This window comes from Artemia sp. Qi Xiang Cuo, chromosome 18 (genome assembly GCF_049724085.1).
Source record: "Artemia sp. Qi Xiang Cuo chromosome 18, ASM4972408v1, whole genome shotgun sequence".
Classification (NCBI taxonomy): Eukaryota; Metazoa; Arthropoda; class Branchiopoda; order Anostraca; family Artemiidae; genus Artemia; species Artemia sp. Qi Xiang Cuo.
The window spans coordinates 16,789,145-16,807,686 of record NC_142811.1 but is presented as its reverse complement, the minus strand read 5'-3'; the positions used below and the strand labels follow the sequence as shown (position 1 = coordinate 16,807,686).

General features: G+C 34.4%; 2 protein-coding genes and 1 long non-coding RNA gene across 3 annotated transcripts in view; 2 read left to right on the top strand and 1 right to left on the bottom strand.

Annotated features, from left to right (window-relative positions):
* Positions 1 to 2,915, top strand: part of Atg16 (Autophagy-related 16) — a 274,634-nt gene extending 271,719 nt beyond the window's left edge. The window contains exon 11 of the mRNA XM_089104133.1: positions 2,505 to 2,915. Coding sequence (XP_088960259.1) covers positions 2,505 to 2,604 — 100 coding nt within the window. The 3' untranslated portion in view covers positions 2,605 to 2,915. The remainder of the gene's footprint in view (positions 1 to 2,504) is intronic.
* Positions 2,916 to 3,846: 931 nt separating this feature from the next.
* LOC148941255 (uncharacterized) lies at positions 3,847 to 17,370 on the bottom strand. The gene is made up of 2 exons (XR_016143296.1): positions 17,187 to 17,370; positions 3,847 to 6,262 (listed from the first exon to the last, which is right to left on the bottom strand). It is a non-coding gene; the product is annotated as an uncharacterized LOC148941255 (long non-coding RNA).
* Positions 17,347 to 18,542, top strand: part of mRRF1 (mitochondrial ribosome recycling factor 1) — a 37,884-nt gene continuing 36,688 nt past the window's right edge. The window contains exon 1 of the mRNA XM_089104513.1: positions 17,347 to 17,609. Coding sequence (XP_088960639.1) covers positions 17,396 to 17,609 — 214 coding nt within the window. The 5' untranslated portion in view covers positions 17,347 to 17,395. The remainder of the gene's footprint in view (positions 17,610 to 18,542) is intronic.

Here is an 18,542-nt window from a genome sequence, read left to right as displayed (position 1 = left end):
AAAGCATTTGATAAAAAAAAAGGTCCTATATTTTTAGCTTTGCTGTAATGATTCTTTATAAAGTAACATGTGGACCTTTGAGTTGGCTAATCCTTTTATTTTTCATATAGTTTCAGTAAACCACAATTGACATTAGCTTTTTGACTTGTACAATCGATTGACTGTTTTTGCTCAAATATATTTTTGCTCTATACAGTCAGAAATTGTTGTCTTGCCTCACAAAATTGCTGAATGGTCATTTTGTCACTTAAACTCCACCCACTATTCTAAACACTGGCTTGATACAATCATCCCTGATAAAGCCCCCTCCTCCCCCTAAAAAAACTGAAAAAATAACAAATAAACGTAAGTTGGTAACTCTTTCTCTTGAAAATTATTAAACTCTGGCGATAGGGGACTGAGCTTCCGTTATGGGGTTCTCAGGCACGTTGAAAGTGATAATGTAGTTTTCGTCTAGATGTTTCTATTTTGGTATTTTAAGCCTAATGAAAAACTATTATGTTAATAATTTTGATACTCAGCAGAAAAACATGGTTCTTGTAATTTTGTTGTTTTCAATCTTCCATTTTTCCGAGTCTCAGTTACCGTTGACGAAGGTCGCACTTTAGTTTATGTTTAATACCATGAATGATATTGTAACTAGAATTAAGCTACCTAACGTGATGGGAACAATTTTTGATTAGGCGTATACCTGTCTACAGATGGAGTTTAAAAGATCAATTCATCACAGTATTTGAAACTTGCTGCATGAAATCGTTTATTTCATGCTTTCACCTCTTTCTCCCTTTAAAACATAAGGGTTCAGCTTAAATCATGCTAATTAAAAGGAATAAGAAAATTATAATTTTTAGTAGGCTTAGCCTCAAGAGACCTCTCTTAATCTTGATTAAATTCAAACAAGTTTTTTCAAATGATAGTAAGGAGCGTTAATAGTATGGATAGTAAGAATCTTAAAACGAACATTATTCCGTGTATGCGGAGGCTGCCCCTCCTCAACTCCTCGCTCCGTACGTTAAAATTTTTTAGTGCTTTAAAAAAACTTCTTATTCCAATTTAACGGCCTTTTTGTTCCACCAGTTGTTCTTAAAAAATTTTGACAAAAAGTCAAACTTAAGCGCAAAGAGAGAGGAATTGAGGAGGGGGAAGCCCTCTCATACATGGAATAATTTCTGTTTGCTTTAAGTTGTTCTATTGCTTCATAATTTCAGTTAGAAAAAACTTGTTTTTTGTATTTATGACCATTTTTCAAATCATGCCCAGGCCTAACCAAGATATGATGCGCGGTACCGGCCCCATAAAATCCCAATTTCTTGCTGTTAAATTGTATATATCAATTATTTTAAAGTGATCGGTAGCGCCCTGCTATTTCAAGTTTTCCCGCTTAATAATTATAATGAAAAAAAAAAAAAAAAAAAAAAAAAGCAAGAAAAATTGAAAAAAAAATAATTATAATGTAGGATTGTAAACAAAATTTTTAACAAAAATTGAAAATTTAGTCAAAATTTTTCAAGGACAATTGGGCATTGTTTGAAGCATTTAATTAGATAATTTCGGTGACCAAATTGCCTTTCCATGACAATGAATAAAAGTTCAAACAAAGTTCAGGCTTTTATTTTAAACCTACAAGCTAAACTGTTATATACTTGTAATTAAGCTTGCATTTGTAATAAATCACAAGCATTTTACGAGGGGATTTTATTTGATTTCATTTTATTTTGTTTCCCCTACTGGTTTAGTTTGGTTAATTAACTAAATGCTAAATAAAAGTTCAAACTGGGATAAAATCCTTTTAATAGACAGTGTTTCACAAACAGTGATAGAAATTCACAAAAAATACCAGATATTTCGGTCACATATGCAGTGACCGAAATATCTGGTATTTTTTGTGAATTTTTATCACTGTTTGTCAAACACTGTCTATTAAAAGGATTTTATCCCTGTTTGAACTTTTATTTAGCATTTAGTTAATTAACCAAACTAAACCAGTAGGGGAAACAAAATAAAATGACTAATAAAGGGACTTGTAGCCCCTCTTTTAGGACTTATTTTTGGCATTGTCGAATGTATTTTGTCTATAAGCCATTCAGTCTATCTACGTGATGAATACGAAGACATGATTAGAAACATTAACTCTACAATTTCACATTTATGTTCCATCAAGTGCGCAAGTGGATCATCTGAGTACCACAGCATAGGTACTACAAAGTAAAAAAAAATGTTTCAGAAATGGGAGACATCACAGCGCACAAAGGGACACACCTCAGCGCGCACTTGTACATAACTATTGATTAAAATCGTCATTGCGCACACACGAAGGCATGGCCATGAAAAAACGTACGATATTGATGTATCCCAAAAACTTTTAAAGGCGAAGATAGGAATTTTCTTTGCTGTATGCAAAGTCTGCTTCCTTCTAGATCTAGGCCAGCAGCATAAATATACCAAGTTTCCTTGTTTTAATGCATTCAAAAAAGCAGAGACATTAATATAATCTTCTCTTTCAGGAGTTCTATTGAGGCGGTAGCCTGGCATCCTTACGAAAATACATTTGTTAGTGTGGAGAAAAGTAAAAAGGTTATACTGTGGACCTCCACCGGGAAATAAAGCAAACATTTGTGGTGAATTTTCTGCTCTTTTATACCTTGTGCGTTCTTGATTTTTGAAATAAATATTGTCGGAGAATTTGCAACCTTTTTTTAAACCCATACTAAATTATACCCTTGTATACCCATACAGTATACCCTTGCCTTATTTTGGTAAATAAGTCCTTTGCAATGTACCATCATCCATCCGAAAAGCGTGGCTTAACCATGTCAAGCTTTCTTTCATTATGGACCTAGAAAATGAATCAACGACTTTTTCGGACACCTTACTGATTACTATACTACTACTACTACTAACAGCTCACCGCAGCGCCAAGCCTGAGGCCAACACAGCTATGCACGCTCCTCCTCCATCCCAATCTATTCAAAGCCTCCCTCTTTATACCCTCCCAGAAAGTTCCCATTTCATTTAAACCTTTCTTTATGACATCCTCCCACCCCAGACGAGGACGAACTGCTTTCCGTTTAGCCCTAGACGTTTGGCCAAAAAGGACAATCTTTGGCAATCTGTCATCCTTCATCCGCAGAACTTGCCCTAGCCATTGATTACTATTCTGTCGCTCAAACAAGTATCAAAAGTTATCCTTACACAATTCCTCTGGAAAACATCCAACATATTAAATTTTTCACAGCACTGACGTTTCAGAGTCACGGTTTACCAGTCACATTATCACGGATTCAAGTATCCTAATCGTAACCCTAAAACATACAGTCTTATATATATTTTTTTTAAACGCTTTCAACTAGTATTCTAAGACTTTGCCATTCTACATTTTGTATCTTCATTGTACCCGCGTTTCTTAGGGGGAAAAAATTGGGGGGGGGGAGGAGTAGCCGGGTCAGTTGCCTCGGGCACAGCCGCGGGGGGTATGGGGTGCCGCAGCTGGAGGATTGCCCACCCTGATCAAATTTTACACTTTGATCGAGCTTTTTCGTTTATATTTGAGAAGGGAAAAGCGCGCAAAAAAAGCACCAAAATAAATAGGACTAAATTGGTGAAAAAAAGAAAAACGGACTGATGCATAGGCTAAGTCAATATATCAAAAGAAATTAATACTAATACAATTTGTAAAGAAATGAAATTGGTTAATAAAGCACCAAGAGTAATAAGGTAAAGGTAAAGAATACGGCATTGGACTTAATAGTCCCTACCGGCGGTGCTGATCTCCGTTTCTTGGCACTTCAGCCAGGAAGTGCAATGGGGGGTTGGGGGCCAACCATCCTGTGCTTTTACATACCCTTCCTGTTTACCTTCCCCAAATTTCTCCAGGTACTCATTTAAAGCTGGGTCGACTCTGGCCGAGCTGACCCCGTCCCAAACCAAATAATTGAGTAAACTAGAATATGAACCCTCGTCCTCTCGGATAAAGGATCCTAAATCCAGCGCACCAATCCACTTGGCTAGGACCAAGAGTAATGTTCTTGGTTATCCCTTGAATGTTGGTCAAAGAGACAAAGACCCTACAATCAAAGATGGAGTTATAAAGTCTTTGACGAGAGAAGGTCAAGTTCTTTTATCAGGGATATACAAAAAGCAGGAACGCCAGCAAAATATGGTCCTTAAAGCCACTGAAAGTAAAAGGTAAAGGGGGGCAGGAAAAGACGAAATTCTTGTCACAACAATGCAATTTCCATCAAAGAAATCTGATAAATAAAATTTGACCACTATTGACAACTATTTGACTATTATTGACAACTTTCTGGGCTTTTGATGATACTTTTTATCGATTTTTTTATTCCTAATAAGTAAAAGAAAATTCTCACAGAAATGGTGAATAAAAGAAAAAAGCGACTAATTTATCCATAGACTTGCATTCACAGTTTCTGAAACGTAAAAGAGAATAAAGTTACGGATTTCAATTGGTTGTAAACATTTGTAGATACATTTTTTTGCAGTTTAAAACATAAACTTGGACCAGAGATGCGGTTAGGAAACATGACAGGTTTCTGCGATAGCAGTTAAATTATTTTTCAATCCTTTATCTAATATTTCTGTACTATCTATTTCTATTCTCTCCTATCTATTTCTGCCTTTATCTTATTTCTCGACCCTTTTTTTCTTATTTCTTTACTAAGCTATTTCTTTCCAATCTATTTCTGCCTTTATTTGATTTCTGTCTATTTCTTTGTTCTTATTTCTGCATTAGGAGTAAGCCTATTTCTCTATTTTTTTTTCTTTTTTCCAAAGTACCCTGATGTAGGGATAATGTTGCAAAAAAAAAAAAAAAAAAAACAAAAAAAACGTGCAATTTATCTATAATTACCTCAAACAAAAGGAGAGTAAATCAATTCAGAATCGAGCAAAAAAAAAAAAAAAAAACAGTAATAAAAAAATAGACATTAGAATAAACATAAACAGCAAATAAATAAGTACCGACAAGTACCAATCAAACAATAATGGGGAATTCACCTGAGCTTTTCGAGGCTCAAGTTTAAGCTTTATGTTTTGGGGCATTTTTTTTTTTAAATAGAAGCTACTTTCCCCTAAATGAAACCATGTGCATTTTATTTTTCAAAATTTGTTCAGTGTAAAAGAAAATGAGGTAAGATTTTAGACAGTTAAAGAGAGCCAGATTTCCAACATACTGTTTTAAGGCCATGCTCAAAGAGTATGGGTGACTTATAAGAGCGGGAACTGGCACTAGTGTCGACAAAGAAAACTATGAGCACCATCTAGTGTTTGGCGACACTTCGGCGTTTTTCCAGTGCAATAATAACAATAATTAATTTAACTAGCATAGCTGATAAAATTAGGGTATATCAGGATCGCAGTTCCTGAGAAAAAAAAAACGATTACACAGCTTGAAAAAATGTCGTGTGTAGCCAAACATTAGATGGCGGTGATATCTTTTTTTTGTCAACACCACTGCAGTTTCCACTCTTATAAGTGGTCACGTTCATAAAATCTACTCGAAGTACAAACTACATTAGAAACTTCTACTGAAAATGGGCAATACCAATGGGCAACGGGCAATGAAAATGGGCAATATCTTTTCAATACCAACACCATGTTGCACCACTTACACCTAGCCTCTGGTGCTATCAGACTTCATACCCGCTTTGAAGAGCAGGCGGGTATGTCATCTACTCAAGAAATTATCAGACATGTTCCCTTCTAGAAAAAAATTAACATTTAACCAGATAAAAATGTAATTCTAGTAGTTTTAGAACCCATTAAAAATTCCTATTCTTTATATGTATATTCTGCTACTCTCTATTTTTTTAATATTTACTCAAAACGTGATATAAATATATTAGTCTGAAAATTTTGTAACCCAAACATGAAGATGGCACCACTCATCAATAAAAACTAGAGAATTTAGTTGTGCAAATTTTTATATCGAAAATGTTCACTTATTTTGGTGCACACTCTTTCTTTGACAATCAAATAGATAAGACTATATGTTGTTTTTGTTTTTTTTTAATGAGGAAATCGGATATCAAACTGTCATTAAATATTCCTTTTTGAAAGGCAGGGCGCCAACATAAATCAAAGGCGAGTTGAGGACAGTGTACAGGACATTGCTACCATTTACACCAGGGAAATGTTGGACAGCAGATTTTAGACTAGCTGTAGCATCTTGGGAGATGATGGACATTCAGGACATCTAATAGCTGCAACCATCGATCATAGCAATGCTAAAATTCACCAAACAGTACTGAAAAAAATTTACCAAATTAAGTACGAGAAATAGGAAAGGGTATAAATATGTCTAAACAGCGTGTTCAAACGAATATTTCTGACACTATATGCAAAGTTTCACCAAAATGAATCAGATATGGCACTGATTAATAACAGTATATGCTACTACCCCCTAACAACAATACCCCTTAAGTAAATCCATTGCCAAAGAATCAACTTCAAAGAAGAATGAACTCAAAAAAGGAACAACTTTTGTTATGGCTGGGAAATGAAAGGCAACTACTTTTTTAAGTACTCATCTTAACTGATTATCTTCAGAAGGGGAAATCCTTAGAAGAGCATATTGCCTATCCTTACTTGACCACCTGAAGGCAGAAAATGTAGAAAAAAACTCGTTTTAAACTAGACAATATGTTTAAACTGCTTAACACATCCATTATATTCACAGGATCTAGCCCCAAGTAACTTTTTTTTCTAATCTAAACTTGTAATTGGGAGACAGGTGTTTTTGCCAGAAGAGGTCAGATAACTTCAGTTTTGTTAGAAAAAGTGGTTTTGTCATATCACCATTACGTTTTTAAACAATTATTCTGTCTGAAAGGCATCAAGTACTATTTGATCAGATTGAAGAGATAGGAGCACCTCTGGGAAATATATATATATATATATATATATATATATATATATATATATATATATATATATATATATATATATATATATATATATATATATATATATATATATATATATATATATATATATATATATATATATATATATATATGGAACAACAAATGTCAATAAAAGATAAGATTACATTTATCACTGCCTAACCATAAATCGATGGCTCAACACTAATGAAGAACTAGCTTTTGTTCAAAATAACAGACAATAATCTCCCTAATAGCTCAGGATGTTTCTTCACTTGAGCGGAGGCAGTAATTGGCTCTAACTTTGACCTTGGGAAAAATGGTGCAGGCAGAGTAAAATAATGCCATTAGTAACAAAAGCAGACTCGATAATCTTACATATAATTTGTTGAACACAAGGCCATATCCAGGGGGGGATAGGAGGTTTGAACCCCCCTGAAATGTTTGTCTGACTCGTAAAAACGTAATAAAATTGACATAAACAAATTTTGTATTCGTTTTTTGTGTGTAACCCCCCCCCCCAAAAAAAAGTTTAGTAAACCCCCCCCCCCCCGAAAAAAATCCTGGGTACAGCCTTGGTTGAACACACCACGTTAGAAGTTTCTAGAATAGTGTCTCCAAAGATGCCGGAAGTTATATCTTGCAGCTAATCACTCCATCTAGTTATGCCAGAAGTTGCACCTTAGCTGCTTTTTTATTTATGGTACTATGAGTCTATTTCAATTGTTGAAAATGATATTGAAGATACCACCACTCTACAGAAACACAAACTACCCACTAAAAGAGTCTAAAACTGCAAATCTAATATTTTTTGGAAAATATACAAATAAAGGATTTTATTTGGCTATAATAATGTATTCAATTTAAATAAAATAACCATATTATATTACAAGATGTCAAAAATACAATGATTTTATTTCATAAAAGCAATTTTAGTATCCTTGGCCCACTTTTTGCAAGAATATATATCACCTCTTCTGTGTTGCAGGAAACATCTCTGTGAATATATAAAAATGCAAGGCCATTCAGCCAAGTTTCTGCCATTTAATTTGTTAGGTCTTTTTTTCACTTTGTTTCTTAGCCATTTAATTCCTTAGGTATCAATTTTATATGTGGAGATGGTCTGGGGGAACTACCCAAGGGAAATTTTCTGTAAGGTCAGAATTGTCTGGAGGGAGTTTTCTGGGGGGGGGGGGGGAGGATTTCTATGGGAGAAATTTTCCACGGGTAATTTCCTGTAGGGGAAAAACTTTCGAATGGAGGGGGTTCTGGTGAAAATTTTCCTAGGAAGAGTGGAAGGGAGATTTCAGGCATGATTTGAAAAACTATTAGAAGTTAATAAAAAAAAAGTTGTCCTTTTCTTTCAAATGAAAGCAAGGAAAATCTTCCAGGAAGAATTGCCAGTAGGAAATTTTACTGGGAGAATTTTCAGCAAGGTTGGAACCGTCCAAAGGAAATTTTTCGGAGGGAGGGGGGGACTTTAAAAGGTACGAATTTTCCATAAAGGAACTTTTCATGTGGGAGGGTTTCCATAGATGGGCAAGGTGGATTTACCAGCATTATTTGAAAAAAAAAATCAGAAATTAAATAATTAAAAGAAAATTCAGCTGAAAGTAAGGAGCAACATTATATTTTAATATAAACAGAAATTATTCAATATATGAAGGGGACTGCTTTTTCCTCAATCATTCACTCATTATAGTAAAGTTTGGCTTTTGTCCCAATTCTTTAAGAATAACTCTTGATACACATGAGTCATTTAATTGGAATAAGAATCTTTCTTAAAGTATAAAAAAAAGTCTAGCGAGGTGAAAGTCAAGTGAGGGATTGAGGACAGCCCCCCTCATATACAGAGTAATTTTTATTTGTTCTAAGTTTTAATATTGCTCCCTACTTTGAGTTAAAAGAAGCTTTTTTTCATTTCTTAATATAAAAAACAACAATGTACCTACTATATAACCAGAAATATCAAAATTGGTTGGTTTCTGTTCTACAAATTCAATGATCCTTTCAGGAATGAATATTGATACAAAGAATTAATTTTAATTATTTTTTTTTTTTCAAGCACCACTTATGTTGCATATGTTTCAGCAAACCTGCTCTTATCTTTTTTTCTTGTCATCTTTATCTCCAAAGTGCAAGAAAAAATCAGTATGTACCAGGTATGGTAAAAATTCCAAAGCTGCCAGTAGCAGAATTTGACAGAATTCCAAAAGCTGCTGACACTTTAGCAGCACTACTTATATTTTGACTGCATTTCTTTGGGCCACAAGTATTTTAATATGAAAATAGTATTTTCAGACAAAATTTGCCAACAAATTTGAAAACTGCCAAGTAGCATTGCTACTTTGTTACCCCACTTTTTACATGGTTGGTATGCACATACACCCTTGGTGGTTATCAAAATGGGACATGCTTATGTTTCTGCTAGTGCTGCATTTTATGTTGTCAAAAATTCATTGATTTGGCTTGAACTTTTGATTTTAATTTCAATGCACAAATTTAGGTTGAGCCTTGCCACGAATGGTGAAACCAGGGTCATAATGCATCTGTATCTTAAGAAACTTAAGCCACATTTTCTTAGCATTCTTATTGCCTCTCTTTTCCAAATTATTCTTTCCTTTTTTTCCTTATTGTCTCTCCTTAACTTGGAAGATAATTGGAAAAAATAGTCCCTGTACATGGGCACCCCCAGGGGGGGGGGCAGGAGGGGCCATGCCCCCCTTCCTGGAATTTAGACCAGAGTAGGAAGAAAATAGAAGTGTAACAAATAATCAAACTAAAATAATTTCTTATTTTTGTTCTGTCTTTAAGAACTGCGATGAATCTTATTTAGAATCAATTCAGAATTTAATTCAATTCTTAGATTTTAGATCAACTCAATATAGCTCATTATTTATCTGTCTAAAGGAGACTGAAACAGGAACCCGATTTAGGGTGTGGAGTAAATACTCTCAAGGGCATTCTTGAGAGTATTTACTCCACACACTAAATCGGGTTCCTGTTTCAGTCTCCTTTAGACAGATAAATAATGACCTATATTGAGTTGATCTAAGAATTGAATTAAATTTATTAAATTTAAATTATATTAAATATATTAATAGTGTGACAAGCTTGATCTAAAATGCTTACTGCATTTTGGAATTAATAAACAAAGAAAATTTTATATATATACAGCATTGTGCCCTACCAGGAGTCAGTTTGGTCTTGGTTTTTGCTCATATTTTGTCAAGCTAAAAACGTAAGTCTAATTTTTTTTATTTTTTTCCTCAATTATTAAAATATAATCCTAGTTAAGGGGTAAGATACTAATTTTGCTTAAGCCTATAATGATTATCCTGTGCCTGTTCCATGGATTGTATCCTATAAGGTCTTTCTTATCCCTTATATAAAGAAGAGCATAAATGAATCTGCCGCTCTCCAAACAAAGAAATCAGTAAAAATACTTGGTATCACATTAAGTGATGATCTCTCATTTGGAGATCACATCAGCCAGATCACAGCAAAGGCAGCTGATTTTCTCAAATCCTTTGCAATCTAAGAAGATTTGGAATGACAGAGCAACTCCTTCTTTTGTGCTATAAAACCTATGTAATGCCCAAAATAATGTACGGCTGTCCTGTCTGGCACCCATCGCTTACAGAGAAGCACAGAAACGAACTTATAAACAATTCAGAAGAGAGCCGGCAAAATAATTCTTGGGCTGAATTGTAAAAAAAACTATGAACAAAGCCTGAGCCCACTCAAGCTCCCAACCCTGTAGGAAAGGAGGCACGAAATGCTGATGAAGTTTGGAGCTGACATCCTGAAGTCCTCAACACACCAAAATATCTTTCATCTGTTTACTTCAGAGACCCACGCATGCAAAACAAGGTTGGTAACTCTGAAAGAGGGGAAAAAAACTGTTAGAGTGCCTGCCTACATGCTCAACAACAAGATATCTAAAATCCTTTGTGCCCTACTATGTCAGATGTTACAACAATAGCGTCCTGAAGTAGAGGTGATGGTTCATCATTTGTGTTTTTCTTGGTGTTGTGTCTTTTTGTGCTTTTCTTTTTTTTTTGTGCTTAAATTGATGATACCCATATTATTGCAGTGTGATAAAGGGAACAAATAAAGATTATTATTATTATTATCCTTTCTTTTCTTTTATAATATATATAATATAGATTTATTACCTGCCAAAACTGTAAAAGATACAATGGGCGGCAGAGTATAAAAAAGTGAAAAAAAATGCAAAAAGAAAAAGAAAAGACAAACAACAAAGTACGGTTTAACACGAATATATACAATGAAATGGGCCCTCAACATCGACATTCAAATAACACATTCATCTCAAGTCTGTCCCTGAAGAGTTACCCAAGGATGACCTAGAGTCATGAACTTTTTGTGAAAACTCGCTACTCTGGCAGGAACTGCCAAGGCAGGGTCTATCAATCCAAATCTACTGATCAAATACCGGTTTTTGGACCATGGTGGTAGTCCAAGCAGATGCTTAGCATATTTAAAATAAATCGTGCGCAACTTTTTCTTCTCTGTCTGTGTGAAGCAACTCCAAAACGGAGAGATGTAGAGAAAACTCGGTAAAACAAATGCATTATACAATTGGGCTAAAATATCACGACTAAATCTCGCCTTGCTCAGGACAAGCTTTCCATATGCAGAACGAACTTTTCTCAGGGTATCGTCGATACTAAGTACGCGTGTGGCCTTGAGTGACGTACCAGTCGGGAATCCGAGTTACGCAAGAGATGAAACAGGTTTGATCTCCGTATTATCTAGCATAATGCATATGTCCTCAGTCAACACTTTATAATTGAAAAATAACAATTCAGTTTTCGATGGATTAAATGTATGGCCGACACGAACATATTCTACCTTTGATGCACTAAAACAACTCTTTATTCCATTTAGGGTTCTACTAATGTTTAAAATGCCGTCGGCATAACCTATGAGCGACACATTAATTCCACATAAAATACACGTTGTTGGTGCTTCATGTTGCACTTCGATTACGGAATTATTGAATAAATCTGGTGAATTTACTGCTCCTTGCCTAATACCCTTTTTCACTGGTATATCAATTTCTAAAAGCATATCACAATCCCAACCAGGACACTTTATCCTAACACGAAGATTACTATACATTGAATCAAGGGGTCCGATGACCGAATTTTCTATGCCTCTCTCTGCTGCAGAGAGTAAAATATGTTCGTGGAGAGTAAAATATGAATCGAAAGCACGGGCAAGATCATGGGCTGCTAAAACTAAAGAATCATTGTCCTTCTCAGCGTCAGTCAGTATAGACACCAGCGAGTAAAGGGCATGATCACATCCAAGCGATCGCTGGAACCCAAACTGGTGTGGGGGAACTGAGCACTTGCTTCTAATTTCGTCACGAATAAGAAGCTCAAATAGTTTACATAGTGTAGTCGACACAGTAATGGGCCTATATGAAGAGCACCGGGAGGGAGGCTTCCCTGGTTCGAGAATAGGTGTTATTACACCAATGCAAAAGGTATCCGGAGCGATACCTCTGGTAACGATAATTTGTAATAATAATGATGCATGTTCAAGAAGTTGTTCACTAACATAGAGTAAATGCTGGCCACAAATTTTATCGAAACCTCTCGAAAATTTCTGTTTTACCTTTTTCAGGCATTTACGTATTATACTTCTATTAACTACCATGTTCTCTATTGACAACTTTAGCATTTCATCTAGCTCACTCCGGTAAGAATTCCGTAGCGCTTGGTCATGACTTTTGAACTGATCGGTAAAGTAAGTATTCCAGGCCTCTATTGTTGGAAGGGGGACCTCAGAGGTTGATTCTTAGGGCTTCACTAAATTCCGCCAAAGGAATTTGGGATCGGACTTGCTTTTATTGCTGTATTCGTCAATTATCTCTACGGGGCTTAAAAAAGGCATTGACAAATGCACGTTTAGTATGATTCTTCACTTTCCAGACTTGCCCAGATCTTGGCTTACTACTGTCACACCATAGGCGAAACCAGAACTTTGCAGTCTGGCATGCTTCTGTTAAATTTAGGTTAGCGGACCATCCTCTAATTTCAGTGTTTACTCGAACTTTTCGAGAGGGTACGGCTGCTGATTCGGCACACCGAAGGGCATGGCATATTGAGGCAGAGTAAATGTTCAACAGAAGTTTCTGCTCTTCGACCGGGATGTCACTGTTGGACATCAGTAGCGGGAAAGGGACTTGGATCTTTTCAAGAATGCTATTACACACTTGTTGATACTGTTGGATCGCAGCATCATCGAGCTTCCAATCTTGCAGAACTTTGAGCTGTGGAGCTGCACTTTTTTTTACTTCAGAGAATGGGCAAGCGAAACTCAAGGATATAGGTAAGTGATCGCTAAGTGTACCACCCATTAGTACCAACACAGATTAGTTCTGGACATTGAATGATGTAACAACATGGTCGAGATTAGATACAGAGCCACTGTTATGACAATAACTGAAGTTTTTATCTTTATCCACAACCTTTTGTAATTATGAAACTTAACTTTTAGCTTAAACCTGAATGGGAATTTAGTCAAGATACCAGAATTTCTGAATTAAAAATATTGATCTTTTAATAAATCAACATATAATTAATAATTAATCGACAAATAATTGTAAATAAATTACAAATGAATGGCTTAAATTGAAAAGTAAAATTAATAGTAATTAGTAAAAATATTAGTAAAATAGTAACCATTCTTTTTTTATAGTAAAACTCTTGTTTTTTCTATACCGGTATAGAATCACATTTTTGTACCACTCACTGTTTGAAATATAATCAGTCTAAAGGTATCATGATCAGTCGGGTGGCCGGCGTTTACCCTCCCCCCCGGCGATTACCCCCTTGGAAAATATCCCCCACGGAAAATACCCCCTGTGGAAAAAAAGGCTTTCTAAATTTGAGAATTGTATTTGAATTTTATTTTTCTAATTTCTGTTGAGGGAAGGAATTTTGGTACTTGTGCATTATGCACCACTCACTCAAGTTTATGCTGTGCAAAATTCAAAAACACTGTTTTTTTTGTTAGTTTCTTTGTTACTTTAGAAATAAATTTTGGATATAGATTTGCACATTAGGGGGGGGGGGGGAGTACAGTATAGTGGGTCTGCATGCAAAGTGTGTTTGGTACAATTATTCTGCATATTAGATAGATGGATAGATAAGTGTATATTAAAGCCAAAAATACAGCCATGAACACAGTAAAATAACATAAATGAAAGGTACAAATAACATAAACTTTGATCAGCAATCATCATAAAACACTTAAATGAAACACTACATTAACCTAATAATAGTACTTAATGCTTGAATAAAAGGTCATAAAAAAAACTTTTAACGCTTGGAAAAAACGCTTAAATGGATTTTTATGTTTACTTTATAGGCCTACTGTTTTTTTTTTTTTTTTTTTTTTTTTTTTTTAGTTAGTTAGTTAGTTAGTTAGTTAACAAAATTTCCAGATACCTTGCTATTCTTCTGTAATTTTTTAGTGACCACATACCTAGAAAGAATTGTTATATGACTTCAAACTATCCAAATACTTTACCCCCCCCCTCTTATGTGCAAATATATAGCCCAAATTACATATTTCCCATATATTCTGTCCTGCTATACTTTACCCCCCCCCCCCTAATGTACAAATCTATAGCCCAAATTTATTTATAAAGTAATGAATTTATTTCTCCACCAATCTCTGCTATTCTGGTGTCTGGCCCCTCCCCCCTTGGAAAATTTTCTGCCGGTGCCCTTGTCCCTGTAAATGTGAATCACTTTGAATTTAAGATAAACTATGGTTGCAGGGATAGCTTCAACCTAGTAAAGTAAGAAAAATAGAACAGTTTATTTGAACTTTATTAGTGATAAACCTCTTATTAATGTTAATGCCCAGAATTGAAGGACTCTTAATATTGTTGACTTTCAATTAATACTAGCCACAATACCAAATAATGTGGGCTTTTAGCTGTTATAAAAACTTTTATTTGCCTCTTTCACTGGTTTGATTTGCTTAAGCATTAAATGTAAATTTTGAGAAAAAATATATGCAAAGCTTTGATTAAGCCAACTTTGCCTGGGAACAATTAATGTTAGTTTCTTAGCTTAAAGCTTTCCACTTTTATTTCAAAACTATTTCAACATGGAGTATTAATAAAAGTATGACTTTTATGAAAACTGATTAAATGAAATAAAAGTGTCACTGTGTTATTAGACATGTGTGCTGGAATATATTTCATGGATTTCAAAATATACTTTTTAGTGTATCAGCATCAATAAAAAGTTACCCTGAAAGACAGTCAAGATTATTTTGAATAATCTTACTGAAGCATTCCCCTCTAATTTTTCTTTTAATTATCTTTTTAGATTAGGTCCCATTTTTTTAAGGAGACCATGAGCTTACTGTAGCTTATTTAAATAGGCTAACATAAATATAGGATAACATATCTTAATTAAGAAGAAAAAAATGATCTTGGCTTGGAACCCAGCTAAAATCCTAGAAACCACCATAGAAAGGCATATATTCTAGAGGACTCTTTTCCACATTTGTAAAAAATAAAAAGGGTACTGGTGCGCTATATGGTACACATGAAAGAAGCCAAGTTTGGTTAATGCTAATGAAATAAAATAGGATGAATATATAATAGTTTAGAAACAAATTTGGGCAATATATTTACACATTAAGGGGGAGGGGGGTAAAGCATAGCATATATTAAATATGTAACCTAACCTAGGTACCTTTTTCTCTCCTAAACCCCAAAAAACAATCATTTAAATATTGAGAAACCATGCTTTGCCATCAATTTATCTAGCATCACCTGTTGTCTGTTAATGAAATAGCTGTTTAATGGGTTTGGTACTAATTTCTTTGATACAGTCTATAGCAGTGCGTAGCATATAGTGCACCAGTACCAATTAAAGTTTGATAACAATAAACATGTTTTCACAGAAACTTCATGCTTTGGAGTGAAATGCTAAAAAATGGTCATTTTGCTATCTTAAATAGTAATTGAGCTAGGTAAATGAAACTTTCAGGAATTGATATACAGCCTAGATTATGTCATGAGAAGATTTTTGAAGTGTCTAGCTTAGCCCTATACTGACATTTGATAAAATAAAAGTTAAAAATAGGGATAAAATCCTTTTTAATAGACAGTGTATAGAAAATTCACAAAAAATACCAGATATTTTGGTCATATATAGGCCTACAGTGACTGTCATCAGTAGTTTTACTACTGATGATGTTTACTGTATATGTGACCAAAATATCTGGTATTTTTTGTGAATTTTCTATACACTGTCTATTAAAAAGGATTGTATCCCTATTTTGAAATTTTATTTTATTGTCATGGAAAGGCAGTGTGGTCTCCGAAATTATCTATGACATTTGATGGGGCTATAGGCCTATAGACAATGCAATAAAAGTAAAACCTTTTGGAACAGACACTAATTGAAGCCCAAGGACAGTGCAATTAGCCCTTATCATTGCTAAATTTTAATTTATAAGGTTTTAAAATTTTAGTAGAATGCATCAAAAGTAAAAAAAAGTCTTAAAATCCCATTCAGCAATTGCGGTTATGTCAAAATCCAACAGTCAAAGCAATAAAGGTAAGCACATAGGTAAAAGAAAAAGGTAAAGCACAACAGATCTAGCATGGACCTTAATTTTACTCTGAAGTGTGAATTAAGGTAATTGGTCAATATATACCAAATCATATTATTGAGTTAGGACTAAAGTGAATACACCATTCAATGCCTTTTTTTATGCTGTTAATTAGTAAAAATAGCATCTCTATCGGAGACGATTTACCGCCCCCCCCCCATTTATCTTCACAGTCAGTTTTAGGTTAGGTATAATGGATATAGGGGGGGGGGGCTGAATACCCATCCTATAAGAAATTCTGATTTTGTTCATAATCAGCATAAAAAAAGGCATCACATGGTGTATTCACTTTATTTGAAACTCAATAATATGATTTGGTATATATTGACCAGGTAATTAAGGTAAAGCAATAAATGATAATTGTAACAAAAAGTAGGTAAAGAAAAATTAAAAGAAAGATTTTTTCTGCAATAAAGATGTCACCTAGGCCTAAGTAACCTCCTAAGCCTTAGAAATCAAGATTGGGCAGGAACAAAAGGTTGAAAACTCCTTTCTGTGCCATAATTTAGGTGCTTAATTCATCCCTAAGCTCCACAAGGCTATCCTGACTCATAGGCATACTTCCTAAAGTAGTAAAATCTAAAATATCTAAAAATTCGCCCAATTTACCAGTAAAGATGGAACGAGATAAATATGATGCCCGAGAGCATCATTCATGCATCTTAGGCAAGTTCTTTCAAATTTAGCACATATTCCAACATGTTCCAAATTCAAATATTTCATAAAATTGAATTTCGTATCTCGCCATCTATGGTAACGTTTAGATAAATTGTGACCCATATATTCAAAGAGGATCTTCAGCCCAAAATCTACTAAAGATGACAGCTAGCTATAAGTATCTTAAAGAGACATTAAAAATACAGAAAGTAGTTTTTAAAGCCACATCTTTGACCATAAGCCCTATTCTTAGTGCAACACATCACTCTCTCACTTTTAGTCCAGAGACAAGTGCAACTTCATTATGCCCCAAGGTAACTCATTTTCAGGTGCGATGCTATTCAAAAAGTCAGGACAGAGGTGGAAAGCAAAAAGGTAAACAATAAGTGCTTTCTTTCTAGTAGCCATGTTTCTGTTGTATCTAGGATTCAATTTTAATTAATTGAAACACAGGGAAATAGGTAGCGCTACTAACTCCTACCCAAGCTAAGGTTGCCGCGGAGGCTACTTTCGTAACTTTTTTGCTACATTGTAAATAAAAAGATACTTCTTATGTCACGGTCCTAAAAACATTACATTTATTTAATGTTTTTGAATAATCAATAGATTGCACTTTTTCTGAGCCATCCATTTTCATGGTGAAAAAATTCAACTATTTCCAATTTAGTTACTCTGTCATGACTATGAAAATTGTTTTACACCGCAATCCTGTGATATTATTGCACGGTCATTCAATTATTGGGATGAGAAAATACCCATACAAATAACAGTTCAAATAAGGATAAATCTTCTTATTAGATATTGACTGTCTAATAAGACTTTTTCACTATCTAATAAAAGGATTTATCCCTATTTGAACTGTTATTTGTATGTCATTGAAAGGCAGTATGGTCTTCAAAAATATCTACAGAGAAAACAGCTGTTTTACTTACTAGCGTAGTCTAGTAAGGGTAATATTTTTCCCTCATGTTCAACAGAGCTCCTTGCAATTAGTTAGAATTGACCGCAATAACTTATTGAACGAGCATAATTATTGTGCTCTATTGAGCACAATTTGAACAACAAAATGAATTTCTTACAAACAATCTTACAACCCCAAGCCCCTTTGAAACTTACTGAAAATATTAATACTAATTAATAAATACTCGAAGAATATTCTACATCTGCTAAAGGACAAATTGCAGCTTGTTCAGCTCTGAAGCACAATAAGCAAATTATTAATTGAAGCATGTTTCAATTACTGCTTTTGAACACAATTCTATAATTGTAATTCGCCATTGAATTCTACCTTCAAAAATCAACTGGAAT